At 40.9% G+C, this 25884-nt stretch overlaps 1 protein-coding gene across 1 annotated transcript in view; it reads right to left on the reverse strand.

The window, feature by feature from the left end:
* The window catches only part of Unc13c (unc-13 homolog C), a 413338-nt gene that overhangs the window by 60253 nt on the left and 327201 nt on the right, over positions 1 to 25884 (reverse strand). Inside the window, exons 23-25 of the mRNA XM_052714363.1 lie at positions 25333 to 25410; positions 8830 to 8918; positions 2296 to 2445 (exon numbers count right to left, since the gene is read on the reverse strand). Of these exons, the coding sequence (XP_052570323.1) occupies positions 2296 to 2445; positions 8830 to 8918; positions 25333 to 25410 (317 nt within the window). The remainder of the gene's footprint in view (positions 1 to 2295; positions 2446 to 8829; positions 8919 to 25332; positions 25411 to 25884) is intronic.

Below are 25884 nucleotides of genomic sequence, written 5' to 3' on the forward strand. Positions count from 1 at the left end.
ACTTTTGGTTGCAGAGTAATTAAAGCAAAGGGTTTTACTAGTGAAAAAAATGACGACTCAAACCATTGATTGGCCTTCTGAAAAGTAAAGGAATCTCACGTGAGGAGTAAGAGAGTCAGGATTGCTCAGGCCTGTTGGCTATAACCATTGTCTTCAGTAACCAAGTGCTAGTGTTTGTAGGGACTGAGCTCTGTATTGTCAGAGAAGAGCTGCAGAGCCAAATACATTCTAAGGGGACATTAGCAGATAATAAACTTCTGCACTAAGAAACCAAAAATACATATGAAGAAAGTCCCTTTCTCCTTTCCTTTATCATCTCCATTTCCATCCTTGTTTTCTTTTTTCCTATACACCCACCTGCCTATTTATCTCCTGCACACTATATCACCATCGAGCAATCTTCCACAATATTTTTACCCACAGAGAACAGGGAGTGAGACTTAATTTTTCTACCAAATACTGAAATTAACCCAACAAGAACACCTGCCTTATATCAGATTATCACCAAAGGGAAATGGAGTTAAGGAAGAAGCCATGGATGTGTAGAAGAGGCATCACCTACTCATTCCTGCTTAGCTTGATCTCACTTTTTATTTTTTATCCTCTTGTTTATTTGTGACAACTATAAACTAGATAATAGATATGAACTACCATATATGGCATGGATCTTTCATATGCATTCAAAGTTAATATTTGTTTCTCTTGTCCACTCCAAGTTCTGGTTCTGAGCAAAGCTCAACCGTATCTCATTTGGAATGGCTCCAAGCACAACTATCTTTGAATTTTGAATTTGGGGGAGTTTTGAAATATTTGTATTGATAAGGCAAAAAAATGATAGGAATCCAAAATGCTTCAAAATCCTAATCTCTTTTTCTTCAGTGCTAGGGAGCAAACACAGGGCCCGATACCTGGTAGAAAAGCCTGTGCCATAGAGCTGCCTCCCCAGCCTGGAAACCTTGAACTGGGGCTCAGATTCTAGACTATTTCAGGTTTGAGAACTTTGACTTAGGGAAGTTTAGCTGGTATGCCTATTTATAGAACTGTGTATCTAGTTGTTAAAAATAAGTGGTTCTGGGCTATAAATATACTTTAAAATAGTGTTGCCTTGGGCCTACTGCAAATTTACTAAATCAGAACTTTTGAACATAAGATAGGAAGGAAACAAAACAGACACACCAGCCAACAAACCAAGCAGAGGCTTTTTGTTAACACCCCGTGCCAACCCACTCCCTGGACAGACGACTGTAACTTCACAGGCACTGGGGGCTTGGGCTTTCTTTTTAATGCTTTCCAGTGATTAGAGATCGGTTGGACACAGGTGGGCATTGATTATGTCAGGCTTTGCTGAAGTCGCTGTATTCACACATGTGCTATTTTCTTCTCCCGCAGGTTTCTCAAGAGAAATCAGATATTCTGAATCCAATTTGGTCTTTATGCCCAAAGAATGGAAAACAATTGTACTATCTGAGGAACAGGAAATTTGAAGCCTTCCTCTGCTTCAGAACGGCAGCTCCCTCAGCCACCAATACTACTTTTCTCTCATTTTTTCTTGCTCATACAAAGAATAACAAATTAAAAGAGTGCTGCTCTTTTTTGTATGCATATATCTATGTGTGTGAGTGTGCATGTGTGCATATGTGTGTATGTGTGTGTGTGTGTGTGTGTGTGTAGGTGCATGTGCACATGTGTTGAGTGCATGGGAAGACTAGATGTCAATCTCAGGATGTATTCCTCAGAATCTACCCACCTTTGTTTTTGAGACAGAGTCTTTCACTGGCTGGAAGCTCATTAAATATGGTAGGCTGACTGGTAGGTAAGACCTAGGGATCCACCTGTCTCTGCATCCCCAGCACTGGGATTTAAAGTATATATCATTATGTCCAGTGGCTGCTTTTTAAAAAAGATTTATTTTATTTTTAATTATGTGCCTCTGCATATATCTATGTATGGGTGTGTGCATGTGAGCCTAGTTTCCTACAGAGACCAGAAGAGGATCCCAGGAGCTGGAGTTACAGGCAGTTGTGAGTTTCTCAGTGTGGGTGCTGGGAACCAAACTCAGGTCCTCTGCAGGAGCAGTGTGACCTCTTAACCCATGAGCCATCTCTTTTGGCTTTTTGATATGAATGGTGGGGATCAAATCCTAGTCCTCGTGCTTGTCTGAGAAGTATTTTACTTATTGAGCCATCTCCCCAGAAGTCACCTTATATAGAGAAAACCAAAACTACCCCTAAAGCCTTATCAGTCACATTTAGGAACTCAGGGCTGAGGAAAGGTTAACGTGGGCTGACAACTTACGTTTTATCCAAGAAGTCCATGAGTGGTCTCAGGACAATCTCCGCGTCCATCGTCGCACTGTTCTTATTCACTGCGCTGGTTCCATTTGCTCTCATTTGATTTAGCTCAACCCCCATCTGCTTTATACACTCTTCAATTACAAGCTGGAAACTGGAAATAAAGAACATAAACTCTGGAGGAGAAGTTGATAACGTTGCCCGAGTCTGAATTCTACTTCGAGGGGACCGAACCGTTTCAAGCGGGATGGTTTTCCTTCCTTGTTTGCTTGCAGGTTTGCAGGCTGATACCAGGTAAGACCTTTGGTTGTGATAAGCACATACTTGGAGACTCAGTGTGCGAGGCAGACAAAAGGGATGCTCTTCAGGAGTGGGGGTGTCAATGCAACTGGCTGTTCATTCATCTGCCATCTCCGGTTACGACAGCAGCTCTGCTCTTCAGTGCATTTGGAGAAATGACTGCTCTAGAGAAACTGTGAGTATTGGGACCCACCCTCCCCCTCTTTCTATAAACTCCGAACCCTCTTTGCTTCTCCAGTCTTTCCAGCAACTCCTTTCCAATTGGCTGATTATTACTATCTAGGGTTCTCACAGTCATTAAAGAAAAAGCACGAAGTGCCCATTAAAGTTGAATTTCAGATAGTAAATATTTTTGTGTTCATTCTACTATTTGGAATAAAATGATATTAAAAATTACTCACTATTCATGTGGAATTCGAATTGAACTCTGCTCTATCTAGATATCATACATTGCGATTCTCAAAAACTTGATCTCTGGCCCAAGAGCCCTTTTTTTGATGACTGCATCTAGTTTCAAATCCACGTGTAGCCCTGGAGTACAGCCTGTACTCCATACCACTTCATTAACCTATGTGTGTAACCTGTCCGTGTGGAAGTCTGGGTTCCTTCCAACAACACCTGAACAACCACAAACTTGCACAAAGTGTCCTTAAATCTGAGAACTCACAAGCTCCAAAATGTGCTGACTTGACCAACCGTCACTCTGTCCAAGTCCTGACAGGTCCTTTTACAGGAGAGACCAGGTCTTTCTGCCCATGTTACAAGCTTTCAGTATCTTCCAAAGTCAGTTAGAGAAAAGTCTGAAAACATTTCAAGGATGACGATGGACAATAGAGGCTTGTGGGTGACTTCAGGGAGTCATTACTTGCCAGTACTCTCTGATCTTTGTGGCAGTCCAGGCATAATAGCATCCCTGAGGCTCTTGGAACTCCTGAGTCTGAGTTAACCCTGAAATCTTATGGTCACCATTAGGGTCCCTCTTCCATGGAAATTCTGATGGTGTCCCTGGTGTTCCATTTGCCTGAGGCACATCCCAGTAGTCACCTCTGCAGAGTCCTTCCCTGAACACTGAAACTGAAGTCACAGCCCTCGGAGTCTCCAGCCCCTAATCACACTGTATGTTTTTCTTTATTGTATTGCCCATTACTTAACACATAGTATGCACTCAGTTATCTATTTACTACCTATTATTCTTACTAAATACAAATTCTTACAGAGCAAGAACCTAGCCACACATGATGGCACAAATTGCTATGCCTGGCACAAAGTAGTTGGTTCAGGAGGCATTGGGACAATAATTTAAAATATTGTATTATACAGACAAAAATATGAGAAGAGATCTTAAATTGGGTTTTCGACACAAACGGCATCCCTGAAGATGTGACAGACATGTGAGTTAGGCAGAAGGTGGTGATGGCTTCATAATTCTACATATGCAGAAATATCAAGTTGTGTGCCTTGAATGTATACAGGTTTTGTATGTCAATGACACCCCAACAGAGCTGTTAAGAAGCGAGTATTGGTTGAATGTACCCCTGGAGTATCTCCTGCTGCTTGCCTCTTTTCTCCTCACTAAGGCTTGAAACAGCCCAGAAGAGTCACCTTTTTACTGTACAGTTTCTATTCATTCCCTAGATCTCCAGCATCAATGCTGGTGGCCTCCACCTGAGATGGTCAAGGGGGAATTTATAATGGTGGCTAAGCTTGTGATTCATTACTAAGATGCTTCTACCAATAGGGATAATTGGAATACAAATACATTGAGGTGTGGAAAAAAATCACTTAGGAGACAAAAGCTTGGGAAATGCTCAATTACTGGGTGGTAATGAGGAGGGCCGGGGTGGAGGGTTGGTGGGAGGACAAGGGCCTCAACATCAAAATCAAGCCAGTCCCATTCTTCTCCCCTGACAGAATGATAACACAGATCATGTTATCTGAGAGGTTACAAATGCAACAATTCCTCACATTTTGTATAGAGGTTTGTAGCTTTGCTCTATATTGCTTGCTGTCTGAGTTACATGGAGTACCTGTGGTTTTTAAGCACACATATTTAGAAATATTTGATAAATGCATACTATGTGTCAATCATGGTTTCAAGTGTTCAGAGCACACAAATGAACAACATAGGTACTACTTGTCCCCACAGCACATGAAACCTTCCCTTCATTTTAGCAATGTGGAAATACTTTAGTCTGCTATGAAGTATATCATTTTTTTTAAAGTTTTGGTTTTACTAAAGATAGTAAGCATTCAGTAGATTTAAAATTAGATAATTTGTGTATATTTTTCTTTTCCTGACCTTCTAGTACTGGGTTTATAAACACTTGGTTTGTAACTCTAAATATCTCAAGGTCAGGGTCTATGTCCACCATTATGCTAGTCCTTATTTGTCTTTGGGTCCAGGCTTCTCTTTGGGCATCTTTACTATTTGTGGCACCATCCCATAGCTGACATCTGTATTTGGATCCTGCTCACTATGGATGTGGCTCCTTTAGTGCCTGTTTATATTACATCGGAATAACCTCCTCAGGCTCTCATCTTGATCAATTCAAAACCCCCACCAATTAGCTTTCATGTGGCTAGATCTGTTGTTGGCCTTTGGGATCTACAAGGAAGGGGGAAGAAACAGGGCAGGCATAGATCTTTAAGGCCATGTATATATCCTAGGGGAATAGTCACAGATATTTGAGATAATGATAATGATAGAATACAAGCAATATTAGAAATGCCTACTTGATTGCCTGCCCACAGCCCCATCAATGATCCTTCTGGCTGTAGCCACCTCTAAAGTAATTATCTTTCCTTGCCCTGATTCTCAAGTCAGTACAGCGAGGGAAGGGATGGGGCTGAGCAAAGCACACGGAATTGATGTTTCAGATGTGTGAGAAGCAGGTTCCTGGGCAGATTTAGACTGTGAACTTATTCAGCAGCCAGGCTGTGAGATTGGGCATCTGAAGGAAGAGTTCATGGTGTGGATGAACAAAGACATTCTACTTTTGCATGAGTCTATCATAAACCAAACCATAATTTCATTTGAAAACTCTTCTGTACCCATTCTTAGTGAATTTACCTACCAGGTCTTCTCTTTATCTATTCATTTTTGTTTGGAAAAGACATTGTTCACCAGCTTGACTAAAAATAGAACTAATGAATAATAACAGCAGTCTTCTTGGGCACCCAAGGAACCAAACACCCCCCTCCCCACAAGAATTCCCAAGAAACAGCCTTGAATTATTTACACCTAATCCAGCCAGCTTCTGGCACTAACAGTTCCAGTAAAGAAATAAATGGGCAATATGAGTATAAGCAGAAATTTAAGGGGCACAAGTTTGAACCTTTTAGACCATTTATCACTGACACGAAGTCACTTGGTCTGTAGAGGAGGCAGGTGATCTGGAAACATGCCATGAGCCCATGAAAGGCTTCTTCTGACTGGGGTTTGCCTCCATCTTGGCTTTATCACAAAGCCAACCTAACAGTGGAAGGTACTGAGAACGGCCTAAAATTGTTAATGACATGAGCTGCAGTTGGCTTTTGGACTGAGTTCCTCACTTATTTGTAAGGCTCCAGCCTCAGTTCCCGAGAGGAAAAAGGACCAGGCTCTCGTAGTTCTCCAGACTGACTTTGTGACATGATCATGCTGCTTGCCATGGACTTCCCACCCGCCTGTGTGTGATGTATCATAGCAACAGCATAGAATAATTGTTCTTCTTACAAGGCAAGCAGGATGGGTAGCCTGTTTACTTCAAGAACATAAATGACCTTAGTGAAACTCAATTTGATCTGATATTTTTAAAATAAGGAAAGATTGGTCCTGGGAAGCTGTGAGTTTCGGTTATGTAGGATAAAAATATATGATATTCTGTTTCAGGGGATGACACAGTAGCTGTAAAGACTCATTAAGGGAAAAAAAAACCCATTTTATTCTGGTCAAGGGGAAGAAATTTCCTGCCTGGGTAGAGATCTAACATTCTAGTTGGGCAGGCAGGGTCCCTGATTTGGCTTAAAGGACCACTGTCAGGGAGGTGAGACCACCCCTGAGGAAGGTGAGTCCACCCTACCCTCCAGCCCCAAGGAAAGCGAGACCATTCCTGAGGAAGGTGAGATCACCCCCAGGAAGGTGAGACCACCCCTAAGGAAGGTGAGATCATCCCCAGGAAGGTGAGACCACCCCTAAAGAAGGTGAGATCATCCCCAGGAAGGTGAGACCACCCCTGAGGAAGGTGAGTCCATCCCCAGGAAGGTGAGACCACCCCTGAGGAAGGTGAGCTCACAGGAAGCCATGCTAATGAGACAGGATGAATAATAACTGACAGTTTAGTTTCCTTCACAAGCAGCATTTCCCACACAGTAGCTTGTGAGGCTTCAGCAGTGTAGCTTCAGTTTCCCAAGTAATTACCCAGAAAAGCACAACTTTTCCCTTTCTTCTTCCTGTCTCTGCTCTAAGCACGCTTCCCTAACACTTTGGGCTTCCTTATGCGTCCTACCACATGGCTGACTTCCATGTTTCTATACCTTCTCCAGGCAGCTGCTGGGATTTCCAGCTTGCCTTCCCTGGGGTTTTTCTTTAAACTCTAATAAACTGTCCTCAAACGTAATCTTGTAAAAATAATGTACTTCTACAGCCCTGCTAACACCAATCTTTCCCTCATAGCCAAAGTTTGTCTTGTTTTTTTTCCAAATCTGAGTACATAATTGAGTCTTTGGAGCATCAATGGGATGATAAATCTCACTAATATATTCAGCCTTCCTCTCTCTTTAAACACAAATTCAAAAATTTCTCATCAAGAGGATTTAGACAATTTACAGAAACGAATGTAAGAGTAAAACATTAGTTTCTGCTCTGTTTAGCTACCTTATTTCCAATAAAGTTATGAGCCGGTCTCACTTTATTAGACTCCTTTTTCCTTCCTCAAACTTTGCTAAGTAATTTCTTGCTGCCTTTTGTAACTGAAGGCAACCTCTTTTTTTTCCTTTGCATTTTTTATTCTTTAACATTTTTATTTGGTTAAGACATTAATTCGCAACTGGAATGGAGGCAAGCCTGACAGGGCCAAGCCAAAGCCCCATCACTGTCACCTCAAGTCAGAGGAACCGAGCCCCACATCTCCAAAACAACTCCTGCCATTCAAACTCAAGGTAGAGAGAGCCTCCATCTTGCTGATGAACAGTCAGGCTGAGTCAGCAGGCTCGTGAAGGTCACTAGCAACACAGCACAGATGCAATATGCTGAACTCAAGGCAGAGCTGAGGGAAAGACTCCATCAAGACAACACTGTTCAGCTTAAAGGAACTGAGAATATGCCTGTGATAATCAAGGGAACTCTAAGTGTGGGGCTTTACTGTGCTTCATCCTGATATTGAGAGATACGGTGCTTCCAGAGTCCCTTCGGTCTTTCTCATTACATACGGCCTTAGTAATCATCAAATGTTTATAAATCATTTATCTTTCTGGAACCCAATAGAAGATGAGGAGTATTCAAATAGGAAGCTTTTGTCCTAAGGATAATTTTATAGCCCCATTGAGAAACTGAATGCATAGTTTAAACTGATAAGCAAACATTTATTGAACTAATATTTAAAACAAATTTTATATTAAGTTAATGAACCTCTTCAAAGATATATTTAATTTACACCCATTTTAATAATTGATGGTAAAATGATTGCTCTCTCATAGAGGTGTAGAATAAAGTTCATCTAGGTAAGTTCTCATTCTTTAGAAACATGCCATAGATGAGGCAAGTTGACTTTCAAAAATATAGGTGCTCATAGTTTCTAAGCTTTTGTTCATAAGGTAGTTGGGACCATGAACCCTAAGTAGTGCTAATGTAATCTGGCATGGAGCTGGGTATCACTCTTCTGAGGACTGTGACAGGCAAGGCTTGAGCAGAATGCATGCTTCTTATGTATGTTTCCCCTCTTTCCTCCATCTGGCCTTTGTCTCCACAAATCCCTGCTCTCTAGAGCACAGTGTCACTACGAATGGTTATGAACTAAGATTTCTGCCCTTAGAGAAAAGTGAGGGAAATAAATGAGTACATCAAAGCCTGGGGCCAGGTGTGGCGAGCTCTACCAAAGTGAAGGATGCACAGACATCAGTCAGCAAGGCATCGCTCTTGGATTCTGAGGTCACAAAAGACTTTTTAGAGGAGGTGATGCCTAGACCGAGTCCTGAAGCAAAATGAGTGATCATTACAGATGAAACCTGATATAGTCAGACAACTAATTAGGCTGCTTACCTTTCTCCGTAAGTGACGCTGAGCTCATCCAGAACCCCGTTGAGTTTAATTTGAAGTTCTTTTAGAATAGTGCTGGCTTCAGGGTCTAGCTGCAGAGAGACCACAAATGACATCACTTGGGAGTTTTAAGAAAGAAGCTCATACCTACTTCTCTTAGAAGCATTGTGCTTGCAATATGGCAACCCCAAACAACAATAGAGACATACTGTTTTTCTCTCCATTTTTTCCCCTTAAAATGCAAAGGCTTAGGAAACTGAAGAAACCAGTAAGGATTCTCATAGAAGAGAATATTGATTGATTCGCATAACATGCTGAATGAGGTAAAAGCTAGAGGCAAAGCTGTTCTTGGTTACCGTGATGGGATGCAAAGCATGGCAACAGTATTCCCCAGAACATGATAATTTCATAATTTGTGAAACCTAATACATTGTATATGCTAGGTGAAAATATGCTTTGATTCAAAATGTATTTCAGTCTTCAATACAGCTGTAAATAAATAGGTACATTAAAGTAACATTCAATAAAAAGTTAACTTTTGAGAATAGGCTGAGTATCTCTAATCTGAAATACCAGGGGCCAAAAAATATTTCAGATTTCAGAGGTTTTCTGATTTTGGAGTCTTAGCCTAGAGTTTGCTCACTTCACAATTGTTGTTTAAACCTGAAATCTGAGATGCTTCAAATGTAAAACTTTTTGAGAACCAATAGGAGACACACACAGACACAGACACAGACACAGACACACATACACACACACGCACACACACACACACACGGCCTCCACATTTGGAGCATTTTGTATTTGAGACTTGAGGGCTGCTAAGCCTGTGTTGCACCACGTATTACTGGAGTGTTTCTGTATATTTTTTCAACTTTAGAATTTCAAGCCATAGGACAAGCCAATCCCCTAAGCCCTTGTGTTTGTCTGGAGACCATTGGTCTGACTTTTCTTTCAGGGTATCCTGTGTAACCTGGGTGGGGTAAGATTCAAAGATCTGCACTTTATTTTTAAGAATTAATTTTTGCAATGACATCAAAAGATCAACATGAAATGTATCATCTAGAGAAGTTTATCCCATTGGTTGTGTTTTTACAAATTAAAAGTATAGTTGAATTGTAAACAAAACCTTCTAACAGATGTACACCATTAAGCAGAGACAAATTCATGTAAAGGATAATGTGTCACAGTCTCTGAAATTGAAATGTCAATCTTCCTTCCTTTGAGCCTTCAGAAATTAAGTTTCTTCTCATTAGTATGTGTAGTTCTTTGACAAATTGGTCTTCTAATGAAAAGAGGTTGGGATGGAGCCAATTTCTCAAAGTGAAACAAATAAATCCATGACATATAAACCAAAGATCTAGGAAGTGTATCAAATGAATGTAACATAAACTCCTAGGATCTTATCCAAAGAAGTGTCTTTGTAAGTATGCAAGAATCTTCCCCAGAACGTGATAACTTGCAGTATTCCAAAGGCATTTTTTTAAAAGAAACTGCTAGCAAGAATAGAGTGTGTGTGTGTGTGTGTGTGTGTGTGTGTGTGTGTGTGTGTGTGTGTATGTGTGTATGTGTGTATGTGTGTGTATGCATGTGCACATGTGTGAGAGGCTGTGCATACAGAATATACATTTATGTAGAGCCTAGAGATTGACATTGACTGTCTTCTTCAATTGCTCTCTACCTCATTTTCTGATACATGGTCTCTGACTGAATCTGGATCTCAGCAGTTTGGCTAGACTACTTGCCCAGCAAGTCCCGGAGATCCTCCTGCTTCCACCTCCCCAGGGCTGAGATCCTAGATACACACACAGCTTTTTACATAGGTTCTGGGGACCTGAACTCAGGTCCCCATTCTTACACTTATCTACTAGGTTATCTCCCTAGCCCTGCAAAAAGTATTCATTATACACCTCCACATCTGGGTAGCTCTAGATTGTATGGACATGACCAAATACAACACGTTGGAACTAAAAAAAAATATGTATCTGTCATATACAACTTTGCCAATTCTATCAAAGCCGTCCTTGATGTCAAGTTCAGCTTGGATCCAGGCAACTGTCAGGACTGTTGGTTTCTTCCCCTCTACAGAACCAAAATTCTTCTGCATTGATTCCCACTTAAACTCAGTTAGTCTAAACTATTCTAACTTCTAACCTTCAACAAAGGAGACACAGGTAGACTGCCCTTTCTGCCCCAGGGAAACATGTAGGCTGGACGTTCTCACTCTATTTTCTTTACAGTGGCTTTAACACTAACTTTTTTCTGCCCTTGTTTGGATAAAGTTGTAGGGAGAAAAATACTCACATTTGTTTTTCCCCAGGCTCCCCACTCCTATAAATACAATGAGGGCAGCTCCCACCTACATGCTCACCACATCTAAGGAAAGGCTTTGCATCAAGAGACAGGGTGGGCTTGCTTCTTACTTAAAATGTATGTTTGGTTTTCTTATTAGTGTGACACATACATTGAGGTAGTTTTGTTCTGTTGTTAAGGCAATACTTTGAAAGTCATACCAGATGGTTCCATGGGCCGCTCTGAGGAAATTATGACATTTATCTGTTAATTTACTTTAGGAATTTGTGAACAGACATGTCTTTATCAAATAATTGGTTAGTATATAAAAATCAAAACTGCCAGACTACAACAATTTAAATACTGAATGATACTTTGAATTTTTGATAGATGTGTATTTTTACATAAGTATGGATAAAAGCCTTCTTCCATGTGACAAGACTAAAGGAAACAAAATAAGCCTAAAAGAAGATTTTTCTTTTCCATTATTATCCAATCCAAATACCGTCATCAGATCAAGCAAAGCAATTCTGAGGCCAATTCCAATACACATATGCTTTTTGCAATGTTAGGAATATGAATATAAATATATTTATCTAATGTTAAGATAATTGGGAGTAAGAAAGTTACTATTCTGCATTTTAGAAAAATTTTTATTGTGTGTATGTGTATGCACACGTGTCCAGTGAGTTGCAGGTGCTCAGGGTGGCCAGAAGAGGACATTCGATCCCATGGAGTAGGAGCTGCAGGTTATTGTGAGCTGCCTGAAACGAGTGCTGGGAACCAACCGTGGGTCATCTTGGATGAGTAGCAAGTGCTCTTAACAACTACCCAACTATCTCTTTAGTCTTATGTTCTGCATTTTTCAATATGCAAAAATTTAGGAAACTTTTCTCATTCTTTAAAAACTCTGTGCAGTTTTAAGAAATTATAGGCTAGTGTTTTAGAACTCATTGCCTAAATTATCAATAGATTATTTTTAAAATTATTGGCTACTTTGCAAAGGTAAAAAGCTATGCAATATTTTCATAAATCCTTCCACATTAACCTGGTTATATGAGTGGTAAAAGATGAAAGCAAACTTGATTTTTATTGTTATTTAAAATTATTGTTAGAAGTTTAAAATAACCCTAGAAGGTTACTGATAATAAATTAATAAATTAGTAACTAACTTTGTGTATGTATTTGAGTTTAATTGGCTGGTTATGTAAATTAAGCATCTATGCAAAGAGGAGTATACTGAAAAACAGTTTATGAATGATGAATCAAGTTCTCAATTTATATTAAAGCTCCAAAACATATTTCATATGTACTTTATAAGAAGATGTAGGAATCTCCAAATCTAGCCTGGTAAAACCTGGTCCTAATGTGCAGAATAAACTCTAGTCCTATGTAGATAGTAACTGACATTGTACATCATTGAGGTAGTTTAGATCACTGAGACATGATTTTGAAATGAATGTATCTAAGATAGCTAGCAGGGGCTTGGAGAGATGGTTCAACAGTTGAGAATACTTGCTTCTCTCCCAGGGGACCAGAGTCTGGTTCTGAGCACCCACATCCTTACCTCACAACTGCCTATAATTCAAGGTCCAGTTGATCTAGCACCTTCTTATGGCTTCTATGGACACTCTACTTACATACATACATACAGTCACACACACACACACACACACACACACACACACACACACACACACACACTAAAAAAAGTCTTACAAAGAAGATTGTTAGTAGGCAAGCTTTCATTTACATTCTTTTCTATAGGCTCTTTTTCTCCCCTTTTCTTTTCCTTTCGTTTCTTTTGAGACAGGGTCTCTTTCCATAGCCTGGGCCATCCTGAAACTTGCTATGTAGATCTGCCAGCCTTGAATTCACAAAGATCCTCCTGTCTCTGCCTCCTAAGTGCTGGGGTTAAAGCCATGTACCATCACATCTGGCCTTTCATTTTTTCTTTAAAATACAAATTATTTCTTATTTCCTCTTGCAAACCTTCCCCCAAACATTCCTTCCCAGAGGTACTCAGCAGCTCTAGCACTTACTGTACTTTTCCCTGTTACTGTGTATTCAAAAGTCTTTTGCTGTCTTTTCTATAGACGTTTAGCTTACTATGCAACTCAATGCATCTTTTCCAGTGTCCTCTAAGACTTGCATGTACCAAGTACCTGAAAAGGGGACTGGAGAAGACACAAAGAACCAACATAGGGGTCATCCTGATGGCCAGCGTGATTCTCTAAGGATGCATTTACTGTTAATAATATACTTTTGCTTCTGAAATCAAATCTCTTATTCATCAGCAACAACATATTCTGACTTATCAGGTTACTCTTGATTTCAAATACCTGACTTCTTGCCAGACCATGTCAAATTATACTCTGACATTGGTTCAAAATTCAGTTACCATACCAACTCTGCATGCATTTCTGCTTTTTTTTTCCTAGCACTGATTCTCTCTTTGTGGATCTAATCAGGAGATATGCTCTGTCACCCTCTTTCAAGCACTGGTAGTTAAACTGATCATGAAGGTCTTGCTGGAGTTACAACCAGTCGGCTGCAAACAAATATTGAAATACTTTTGGTACTCATTCAGTTCACCTGTCAAACAGATGCCATGGAAGAACTAAAGCTCTTCGGTATGCCATTTACTTCCCAGTGTGCTGCTGCCTGCTTCCTTTCTTTCCCACAGGCCTCTAGGCTGCCCTGCTTTGTGTTTAGAACCCTGTCTTAGTCTTAGGGTGCTATGAGGACTCATCCTCAGAGGTGCAGCTGAGGAGGGAAGGCCATGTTGTCTGCCTTGTCCCTAGAAAATGAGGACAGGATTTGGCTAGTGGTAAATTCTTCAATATTATAAAATTAAAACCCTTAATATTTTTGCATCAAATCCTTTAGTACAACTGCATAAAACCGTTCACTATTTTTTGCATTGGCTCTTTTTACAGTTTTATTTAAACATTTTGCTATACAAAGTCTACCACTGTTTCTATGAAAACTGAAGCCTCCCTTCCTAGAAGCCTTCTGTTCACTTGAGGACTTGTTCCCTCCCTCTGGGTCTTGTTCCTTTAACCACTCTTTTTGCTTCATATTGAGTCACTCTATTATTAATTTTACTTCCCCGTTCTATAAATACACTCTGATGATGTTCACATACAGAAAAGCAGAATACTGGAAGAAAAGCCAAGCTTATCTGAAAGAACCTTCCCACCAACCTCTGACCACCCACTCCCTTTCCTCTCCTTGACCTCCAAACTGCTCACATCATAAGCCTGGAAGTGCATGCCATATCTGCATCTTTGAAACACCCATCGGCCCTCTGCAGCACGGTGTCTGCTCTGGACACTCCACTGCAGTGTACAATGTAGGTCACCATGATCCCTTCACTGTCAAATCTGGTGACCTTATTTATCTTGCTCAGCCTGCATTCATATTGTGGTTTATCTCTCAAGAATTTATTTCCTTGCTTGTCTATTTCCCATGGCTTGTCTTTTTTCCTATTGATTTCAAGTCCTCTATGTACCCTTTAACTATTAGTCCCCTTTAATTTTCCCCTTCTGTTTTGCATTCTACTTTGCCCTGAGCAACCACATTCAAGTCTATAGCTCCAACTACCACTCCTGTGCTAATGACCCTGTTCTCTCCTCTCCATCGTCAGCAGCATGCCTGGACATCTCGTCTAGTTTCCTAAGTGCCTAGTAGAGTTTTCCTTCTGAGGATCCACGTGTACTTCCATCAGAGAACAGAAATATGGAACTCATGATCTTTTCTGGCTTAATTTATTTCTTCTTGTTTTCACTGATTTGGTAAAATGCAGATGTCATGTTTGACTTCTATAGTCTTCTTCCAATTATGCTTGGATACCAAGATATGACCAATCATGTCTCTGAAACATCTTCTCTACCTTGCTTGTCCTCTTGAATTCCTGACTTAGCAGTTTTTCTCATCTAATTTACAAGTTGGTATCGTTTTTCTGATTTTTCTCTCCATACCCTAATGGGTTATTCCTAGAATTGATTCAATAAACTCGAGCTTGATTTAGCATTTGCTGACCCCCTCGAGTTGACTTTCAACAAGGAAGGGCTTCCAGCAATTTCTCACAATTTTTTCTGGCTCTGGTTCTTTGTTTTAAAAAAGCTGATTCTCTCCAGCTGTTCCATTTTTCGGAGCCCATTCACTCCAGGAGGCCTAGTTCAGCCTAAGATACAACTGGGAAATCAGTGAAAATTTCATGGAGAATCTGGCAGTAGGGCAATCTCCTTGTAGAATGACAGCATCCCATGGGATATTGTGGTATGCTGTCATAAATCAAGAGATGTGGTCTGTACTGTAAATAATTAATCACAAAATCTGCATCCCCAATATTGGAGCTCTGTTTTCAGTATTATTCTTGTTCCTTTCTGGAGAGCCCCCCTCCCCTCAAGAGCTCACATGATCACATGCAGAGGCAGACTGCCACATGTTCCTTATCCCACCCAGAAGGGCATGGATGCTGTGTTAGAAGTATCAGTTGCTGTGCAGAGATTCATGGCTTCAACTTTGGTTTCAGAAAGTTGAAGAGCTTCTGTGGCTGTCTCTAACCCTAACTAGATAATGAATATAGTAGAACCCACCGTCATGGTACTACAGATCAACTAATGTCTTTAGATATAGTAAGGTACTTCCTTCAGCTTTGACAGCTGAAGGGGAAAGGCTTCATCTCTTGGATTTCCTTTACAGTTTCAAGTTGGTGAACACATAGCACACTTTGGGGTCTGTTTCCACGTTTCTGTGCTGTTAATCTTTGAGTTATATCCCTATCTGTACGACTCAACAGTCTTCCTCTTAGTCTCACACTTCTTCCCTCTCCTCCTACGCCACACACACTAACCGTACTACCCCTCAGCTTTGTGGGTGGCTAGCAACATAGTCCAAATTCCTTCTATTCCAGGTGGGAAACCCGAGGCTCGGTTAAAGGACCATGCTGTTGGAGCTGCAAGGCGATCAACAAGAAGCCCCTTAGAAACTTGTCCCCTAGCACAGTTGTCATCAGACAGGCTTCACCTAACAACTGACGGAAGCCAATGCAGAGACCACAGCCAAACATTAGGCAGATCTCAGGGAATCTTGTGGAAAAAGGGGAAGGACAATTGTGGGAGCCAGATGGGGCCAAGGGTACTACAAGAAAACCCACAGAATCAACTAACCTGGGCTCATAGGGGCTCACAGGGACTGAACCTCCAACCAGAGAACTTGCCTGACACTGACCAAGGCCCTCTGCATGTACCTTACAGATGTGCAGCTTAGTCATCTTGTGGGACTCCTAACAGTGGGAACAGGGGTTGTCTCTGACTCTGTTGCCTGCTCTTGGGACCCTTTCTGTCTTAATGTAACTTGACATGCCCTGGCTGTCTGGTATACATAGGAGGACTGAGCTTTTCTGAAGAGAAAGGAGGAGGAGTGGATGGGGTGGGGAGAGAGGAGGTTGGGGAGAGGGACTTGGAGGGGAGGAAGGAGGCGAAACTCTGACTGGGCTGGGAAAAAATTAAAGACACTTGTTGTCTGAAGAGATTCCTATCTGAAAATGCTGTTGTAAAGCACACACCTCCAAACAATGTGGCTGGAAAGGGGCTTAGAGCTTCCTACCTGCGTCTGTGGACTAGCTGTGGGGCTGTACAAATCCAGAATGAGTCAGGGACAGAAGAAATGGGCCATGTTCTGTCTAGATTTTCTTCTTCAAACACAGCCCTTTGCCAGATTCCCTTTGTTTATACACTCTGTCTACCTCCATCACAGCATTACAGTTGTGATTCTAAACATCAAGTGATGGAGGCAGAGTGTCCCATGAATCATACACGTGGGATGTCTGACTGAGGGCTACTCTGACGTGCAGGGGAAGAGAAGACTGATTGGGAAGAACTGAAGGTGGGGGAAAGGGAGGCAGGAGGGCAGAGGTCAGGCAATGGGTCACTGTAACAGTTAGATAGTAACACTAATATGTAGCTGAGAAGCTACACTAATCTATAGTGTTCTGTGACACAATTCAGAATAATAGTGAAGGAAAGGATTTGACTGGACTATCCACAGAGAAATGATCAATGTTCAGCACATTCAATGTGCTAAGTATTGCAACTTGATCACTGAAATTGATACAGGCGTCAAAACTCACCACTCCCTAAGTATTATGTCTACTTATTAGGTGTCAGTTGTCAACAAAAATTCCTGGAGAAAAATCCATGTCTGCACAGACTGATTAGCTGGGTAGGACTGCAGTGATGTAGAGCGGTTGGAATATTGCCGGTCCAGAGGCTAATTACCTTATCTGGGCTAGCTTTAGCCCTCTGAATAGCCAATCTTTGTCCATCTTTGTGTCTAAAAGATAAAAACTTTTTGGAATCTATTAACTTAGCAGACCACTGGCATCCACCAACCCGGAAGCTAAGAATGTCATCATCTGAGGCCTGCTGAAAACCTTCCCTCACTTTGCTGTATCGCCTGCTTCTCTGATATACCCACCAATGTATTTTAAACTTGCCTTCTTTTATGATTTTCTTTGTTCTGTAAAACTACCAAACTTCATGGAACTGCTTCCAGGTTGGAACATGGAATTTGGGGTAACCTAGATCTATGTTTCTGTACCACAATCACTCAGCTTTGCTCTAGAATAAACTATCTCTTATTCCTTTTAATGCAGTGCTTCTCAGCCTTCCTAACGCTGCAACCCTGTAGTACATTTCCTCATGGTGTGGTGACCCCCAACCATAAAATTATTTTTGTTGCTACTTTGTGACTATAATTTTGCTGCTGTTATGAATCATAATGTAGATATCTGATACGCAAGATATCTGATGAGACCCCTGTGAAAGGGTCATGACCCACAGGCTGAGAACCCCTGCTTTAAGGTGAGAGCTGTGCTTTTAGCTGCAGAGACACAAGAAATAAACACAATAAAGGTGACAAGAATCACGATTTTTACTGCTGGTTATATCGGTTTATGGTATGTTAGGGCAGCGATGAACAATTGAAGGTGATGAAATAATGAAGTGAATGGCTGTGGAAGACAGAATAGAACACCTGTCCCTCCTGGCTGTGGCATGTGTGACCCTTAAGAGAGATGTTAGTTTAAAAAGAGACTTGGCAGTATGTGGGTGACCCTGCAGGCTGCCAGAGCTCTAAGGGGGGGCAAGGTTAACAAGCAGCCATTACCTAGGTTCTGCATCTCTCCTGACATGGGCTGCAGCAAGGAAGCTCATCGTGTCTCCTTGTTACCTTACTTTGCCAAGCTCAGCTGTTAAGCCAGACTGTATGTGGGAGTCGCTCTGGATTCAATTATATTTGTTAAATCACGTCAATTCCAGGTTGCTCTTCTAGCTTATCGTTCTCTTAATTTTCTATTAAATCCAATTTGAAAACCCCAATTAAAGAGATGGCTAGGAGGAGACAGAAACCAGGCAATATCTGCAAATAAAAGGCCAACATCTCCGACATCCACCTCTCCTTGTTGCTTGGTGCTACAAAACTAAAAATAACTGGTTGCATTTTCTGACTTCAGCAGAGTGCCACCTCACCTTTGAGTTATATCTACACAATGTGATGCTAGAAGTTTGAGTTTATTGTGGAATAAAATACAGCATTCAAACTTCCTTTTGAATGGCAACAAGTTGAGAAACAGTTGTTGCTTTTCCCTCAGAACCCTTATCTCTTTTATTATTCTGACTTTCTGAATAAACCAACATTTTTTTAAAGTGGGGCTCTCTTAGCACTCCTGTATTTCTTGTGCCTGGTAAGATTTATAGTGCTCTGAACCATGTGATAGATGGGTCAAGCCTGAGGGGAAGAGATGGGAAGAGATGCTTAGAGTGGTCCAGGTAACATAGGTGCCTAGCTTCCGAATGTGTCTTTTTCTGGGTCAGTGGTTCTCAACTTTCCTAATGCTGGGACCCTTTAGTACAGTTCCCCATTTTGTGGTGATCCCCCAAACATAAGTTTATTTTGTTGTTACTTCATAACTGTAATTTTGCTACCATTATGAATCGTAATGTAAAGATCTGAGATGCAGGATATCTTATATGTGACCCGAAAGGAGTCATCATCCACAGGTTGAGAAACACTGTTTTAGGTACTGAAAGGCAGCCTGGCTCTTAATTACTGGCTTATGAGTGCTTGTTCTTTGCAAACTTCTTGAGGCTGAAGACAATGAAAAATGCTTTTATTTCCTACCCCAATTCCTGCCCCCCTGCAGGTACAATAACTTCAAGTAGGCACAATGGATAATTAAACCTTTTAATTTATGAAGTTTTGAAATTGCTTTGGGAGACAATTTTAGAACTGAAAGTAAGTTATAATTAATTGAATTGTCTGTTTTATTATTGAACTGCCTAATACATGCTTTATAATTCAATTTATTCAACAATTTATTTTATAGATATTGAAAAGTGATAAAAACAGCATATCGATCCTCATTAATATATTACTGAATGACATTCCTATTTATAGTTGGGGAAAATATATTATATAACATAATATATTCTGCACGGACAAACACAAAATTCTTGGAAAAGCAAAATCAATCATATTACCTGGAGGTCTGAATATATAGCTTAGCATCTTTAAAATCATAAAGTCAAAAAATATAAATACTACTTTTAAGTAAAACAATGCATAAAATATAAATGAAAGTCTATGTAATGTTTTTAAGAAATGCTGTAGTTTTGTATATGATTTCAAAATAGTTACCAATATTTTAGAGCTATTATTTTAAATACAAGCATTTGGCTATACTATTGTGTATTGTCACAAATTCCATCCAAATACCTTGAATCAAGATTCAATGAACAGAAAGTTGGCTGGTGAGGGTGGTGTAGAGATAAGACAAAAGTGTTCTGAGCTCTTATTTTTTTCTGCTCTTAAAAAAAAAACTTTATGTGTTTGTGTGCATGGATGTGTGCTCACCATGTGTGTGCCTGGTGCCCAGTGCCTGTGGATGCCAGAAGAGTGTTAGATCCCTTGGAACTAGAGTTACAGGCAGTTGTGAGCCACCATGTAAGTGCTGGGAACTGAAGCTGGATCCTCAGGAAGAGCAGTAGGTATCCAAACTGTGAATCCATCTCTCCAGCCCCTGAGCTGGTTTTAATCACCGTGTTTCTGTTTTGCCAACCCCTCCAGCAGCAGTACTCAGAGTCCCAAGGCCAGTGGCCTCAGCATCACCACCCAGGGATTTGTTGATCACACAATCCTGCCTGTGTGGCCTCCTCAACCAAATCCTCTGGGGCTGGAGTTCTGCAGTGTGTTTCCACAATCTAAGTTGGAAGCTAGGGTGCATGCTGACACTCATTGACTACTGATATGGAGGCCTCTTGTCTTTAAGCAGTGAGCTCACTCCGGGTTCCCCGCTTTCCTATCTGGTCTGAAACTGCTCAGAGAACTCACTGAGTCTGTGTGGTTAATAGGTTTGGAGAAGAACTTCAGTGAATTGTACTCCACACATAGGCGCCATCAAGTGCTTACTCAGCATTAAAAGCTCAGAATAATATGGACACACATGATTGAAACACAAGAATGAAGTTGCTCACCAAAAGAGACATGGCATATGCTGCAGATTTCTTGGCTCTGTTCTGCATGGACTAACACAAAACTTACTCTTAAGGTAAAGTCCCCACCACGACCAGAGTCAGAAAACTCAGCTATATTTGAGACATGGCAATAAAAATCACATTATCATGGCACTAACTGGGTCTGTTTTATGGTAAGCAGAATGAAAATACAGCTTAATAAAAACTTCCTTTTCAGTAAATTTCTCAGTACGAAATAACTTCTAAAGCAACAGTTCTCAACCTGTGGGTCACGAACCCCTTCCGGGGTGGGTGTGGGGTTGTGGGGGTGTGGGGGGTGTCACATGTCAGATATCATGCATATTATTCATAATAGTGCCAAAATTACAGTTATAAAGTAGCAACGAAAATAATTTTATGGTTGGGGGTCACCACAACATGAGGAATTGCATTAAAGGGTCACACATTAGGAAGTGGTTGAGAACCACTGCTCTAGAGTTTGGAGTGCTGTCAATTAAGCCAACGAATAATCACAGGTGCCACCATTTCAAATGGTTGCACCACAATGCAGACAGCCTCTGCTCATTTGGCACACTCAGAACTCTCCTAAATCAACTTATGTAACTTTCATGGAGTATCCAAACCAATATATTATGACTTCCTGTAAAGAAATGAAATTTTGGGTAATTTAATTATCTTTCTCATATACTTATGCAAATTAGATTGCGGATCAAAGGAACATTTGTAAGTCACTTCCAACGGCTCTAACAATATGTTCATGTTAGGAAATTAATATAAAGGAATTTGCAATAGACACACATGGAGTTATATTCAAGAAACAAACTAGTATAATGCTTCCATTTTGAGTTATTCCATCTATTACAGAATAACTAGACAATAATTCACTAGTGAATGGCATTCACATGATGTTTTTACTATTATTGTGGTACACAGGGGCACCATATGACACAGGATAGTGATGGTGGAGTAAATAAATGGTTGACATCATCCCAAGTCAGATTATAATATAGGTTGTCTACTTCATATATTTCAATACAGTGGTCCCTAAGGCTGATTGACAACGTTTCCACCAATAAACAGCACAAAAATCAAACCCAAGTGTGAAATCCTCCTGTGTCCAGGTTGTCCTGTGAGGGAGAACTACCTTGGCAGTGCTCAGGTCAAAGCGACATCATGCAGACAGGTCTGCAAGCAGCCAGCTGTGGACAGTGCTCGAGGCAAGCAGCCTGTGGGGGAAAGCCTGACTAACAAACACGCGGCATTTGAGACAACTCCAAGCAAACGCACAAGCAATCATCTGCTTTGTAGAGAGAAGTGCACACCCCAGCATGGAGGGGTAAACATAACAAACTCCTGAGAGAGGAGAAACTGGGTCTGGCATGGAGAATGTCACTGGTATCAGTTAAGATTTCCCATACAGCTACACCGGGAGAAGAAACTGGCCACTGAGATTAGTCTGCATGGAAGAACTTACTTATGATTTGAAAAATGACATATGTGTGTATATGTGTTGTCTGTGTATGATGTGTATGCACGTGTATGTGCATTTGTTGGTACATGTGGCGGCCAGGCAATGATAGCGGGTGTCCTCCTCTGTTCCTCTCTGCTATATTCCCTTGAGACAGGGTCTCTCACCAAGCCTGGAGCCTGGTTGGTGGCCAGTAAGCCCCAGAGATGCTCCTGTCTCTGCCCCCTACAGCACTGATGTTACAGGTGTGTATTTGTGAATGTGATCATGCCTGGCTTTTTGCATGGATTCTGGGGGATTGAATTCAGGTCTTCATGCTTGCATGGCCAATCATCTTGCCCACTGAGTATATTTTTAGCCTCAAATGGTCAAACTTTCAAAGGGTGATGAATATTCCTGTATCAAGTACTGTATATACATCTTATAGCAAAAGGTGACTCCTGGTCATACTCTATAACATCTCTTTTTCTTTTTCCTTTGGATATTTTTTGGGGTGGGGCAGGGTCTCACATACCCCAAGCTGACCTTGACCTCACTGCATAGCCAAGGACAACTGCTAACCTTTCATCCTCCTGCTTACATTCCTCTGGTTCTGGGATTATAGCCATACACCTTCATGCCAAGTTTCAATCAAATACTTTTTGATTTCTGTAAAAGCCTCAAGTGAAGGAACTTGTTTAAATGATTGTCACTCACAGATGACCCTATTGGAAGGAATATGCAGATCATCTCATAACCTGGGTCATGAAGGAAGCCGAGCATAGCAACCTACGACTCTAGCATAATTGTATATTAATTAAGCAAACCGTCCTGGAATCTGTGTGTTACACTTGGCCTTGGCTTGGGTCTTGTTTTCTTCTTGGCCTTCACAAACCCCTATTCCAGTTCTGATTGGACCAGCTTAAAGCTTTTTCTTGGCAACAGAAGCCAGATTAAAAGGGAAGAGCGAGGGGAAAACTCTACATAGAAAGAGGGACAGGAGAACATTGAATATAGGAAAGAGGAGTGGAAACTATTTCAAGTCAGGAAATGAAAGCCACCGAAGCCACTGTAATTCATCCCATAGATTGAAGAGCTACAAACCAGGCCTTTGTTTTTATCTCATGGACTCAATTGCGTTTTCCTTGTCTGTTATGTATGAGGCACTCGATAAATAGGCATAGCTTGCGTTTTAAAGGAAGAATTTATATAAAAATCCAGTTTATAATGGGAACCTGTGCCTTTCAAACTGGTAATTGCACCACAAATAAGAATGCACGTTTGACTGGTAAACAAGTCTCTTTGGTAGGTGCTTAGGTAGCAGGTGGCTTGGTCAATGTAGCTTCCTTTAACCACAGACCTCATGTGTCTTCAGTCTATCAGTTCTGATTTGTCCCATTAATACTCAGTCCAGCAAATACTGTCTACCTTAGAGCTCAAACACAGAAAAGCAGAGAAAGATTTGGAGCAGAGGGGGGAGTTTCTAGAAATAGGTCATTCAGAATATAATTTCATTCTTAAATGATTCCTGATGTTTAATCTTCACTGAATTTTGGACATGAGATTCCCCATAAGAAATGAGTGATTCCTTCACTACTTCCAAAAGTATCAAATAGACTTAAATGGCTGAATATGCAGCATCAGGAAAATTAGAAATGGAATCTCTTGTGATGGTCCCCAACTGCCATGTCCATTGATTTCAACAGGAGAATCAAAAAAATGAGATTGATGCCCTCAAATCCCAGGGCAGGCATTCATGCACTGCAGGGATTAAGGTCTTATTTCACACAAGCTGAACTGAGACTACCAGGGAAGCACACCTCAGAAGAAAACTCATTAAAAAAAGTTTTGTAGCGTAGTGTCACACGTGTCTTCTAGAATGTCTCATCAATAAGAGACTGGATAGCAGCTTCATTTTGAAAAGATTAAAAATAAAACATACATGGTAGGGGGAGCAGCTGAATTTCTCCTTAGGTTTAAAGATTCATCTCATGTGATGAAGGCTGATATTAAAACAGCACTCTCCAGCCTCAAACATTTAGAAGCAAAAGGGAAATTTGCTTTGATTTTGAACTTAGCTTTCTGCGTGGGCCCATAGCTTCCTATGTAGAAAGGCCGATGTAAGGGTTTTTGAAAGTGTGGATACAGATCCATTGAGTCTGCTTTTTCTTTTAAAAAATATTTACTTTGTGTGTATGACTGTTTGCCTGCACACATTTATGTGCCGTGTGTATGCAGTGCCTGAGAAGGCCAGAAGAGGGCATCAGACATCCTGGAACTAGAGCTGATTATGCAGGTGTTGGGGACCAAACCTAAGTCCTCTGGGAGAACAGCCAGTTCCTTTGACTGCTGGGTCATGTCTCCAGCCCCAAGGGTTTGTTTTATTCTTGTTGCTGTTGGTGGTGGGCAGGATGAGATGGGGAAGATGAGATGCTCCGTGACTCTCGCCTTCAACATCTTCCCCATTCCTCCCTCAATCCCCGGATGCTCCTATCAGTGTGTAAGACAAGACAAGACCTTGGCAAGCAGGGAGAGGCAGATGCAAGCTAATGTATTGTTCTCTGCCTGATCCCAACAAGCAAATGAGAGAGAGCACTCGGCTGTGTGATGATTATCAGATGAAGGGTGAGAACAGCGGCCAGGGGAAGCAGTAACACTTGCCATTACCAACCTCATAGGAGAATCTCTCTCCTTCCTTCTTCTGCTCGGGGAAGTGCAAGGCAAAGATGTCGGACAGAGACACGACACATTACAGACACGACACATAGCACATTTGACCCAGCTTCACGATGTGAAAAATTATGCACTGATAAAGACAAAACTACTATTGCTACAACATGGATTCTAAAACGAGCATCAACTTCAAGATGATAGTATACAATAATATAAAGTGTAATCTTCATTGTACTACTGATCACGAGCATATATGCACACATTTTAATTGTATAACAGGATGATTGGTTCTCTCCCTGCTCCTGAGCATACCTCTCTTTTACTAAAATATTGTCATAGTGATTGCCGTAACTGTCAATGGCATTTTAGAGATCAAAAATGCTTCCTGTTTATTGGTAAAAAAAAAAAAAAAAAAAAAAAAAAAAAAAAAAAAAAAAAAAAAAAAAAAAAAAAAACATTTCAAAAAGTAAGACACTTTCCATGGCAAAGCAAAAGACTACTAATTTCCACTCAAGAGGCATTTGGTAAAAATAGGAGTGGACACACACTCACCTCTTTCCCGCCCATGGATTCGAACATTTTTTCCAGTTGGACTCTAAGTTGTTGGATGTTGTTCATCAGGATGCAGGGCTTACAGAAAGAGAATGAGAGTGAGCATGAGCATCCTTCCCACGTTACCGCTGCAGTGAATTTAAGTCATACAGTGTATAGCTGTTACCTGTGGCCTACTATACACATCACATGTAACAATTCTGCTACTTTGAATGATGGCTTTTAATGGGTGAGAATGGAAAGGAACTGGATGGCCATTAGGGGGAATACAATTTAACAGTGAACTCATGCAGCTGCTCCCAGAGACTGGCTAGCAAGACCTTTTCTTCATTATGTTGTGATGTTCTGGACATAGGAATTAGCCATGTTTATTTGTTATTACTTTTTTGAGACAATGTTCCATGTATTATTTTCTTGAGACAATGTTTCATGCATTCCAGGCTGGCCTCAGACTTCCTAGATGGCTGATGATCACCCTGACCTCTTCTTCCAGAGCGCCAGGGTGGCATTCGTGCACTACCAGGCCTGGTTTCTGCTGTGCTGGCGATTGAA

This window comes from Peromyscus californicus, unplaced genomic scaffold, assembly GCF_007827085.1.
Source record: "Peromyscus californicus insignis strain IS unplaced genomic scaffold, ASM782708v3 Scaffold_11__1_contigs__length_118956290, whole genome shotgun sequence".
NCBI classification, from domain to species: Eukaryota; Metazoa; Chordata; class Mammalia; order Rodentia; family Cricetidae; genus Peromyscus; species Peromyscus californicus.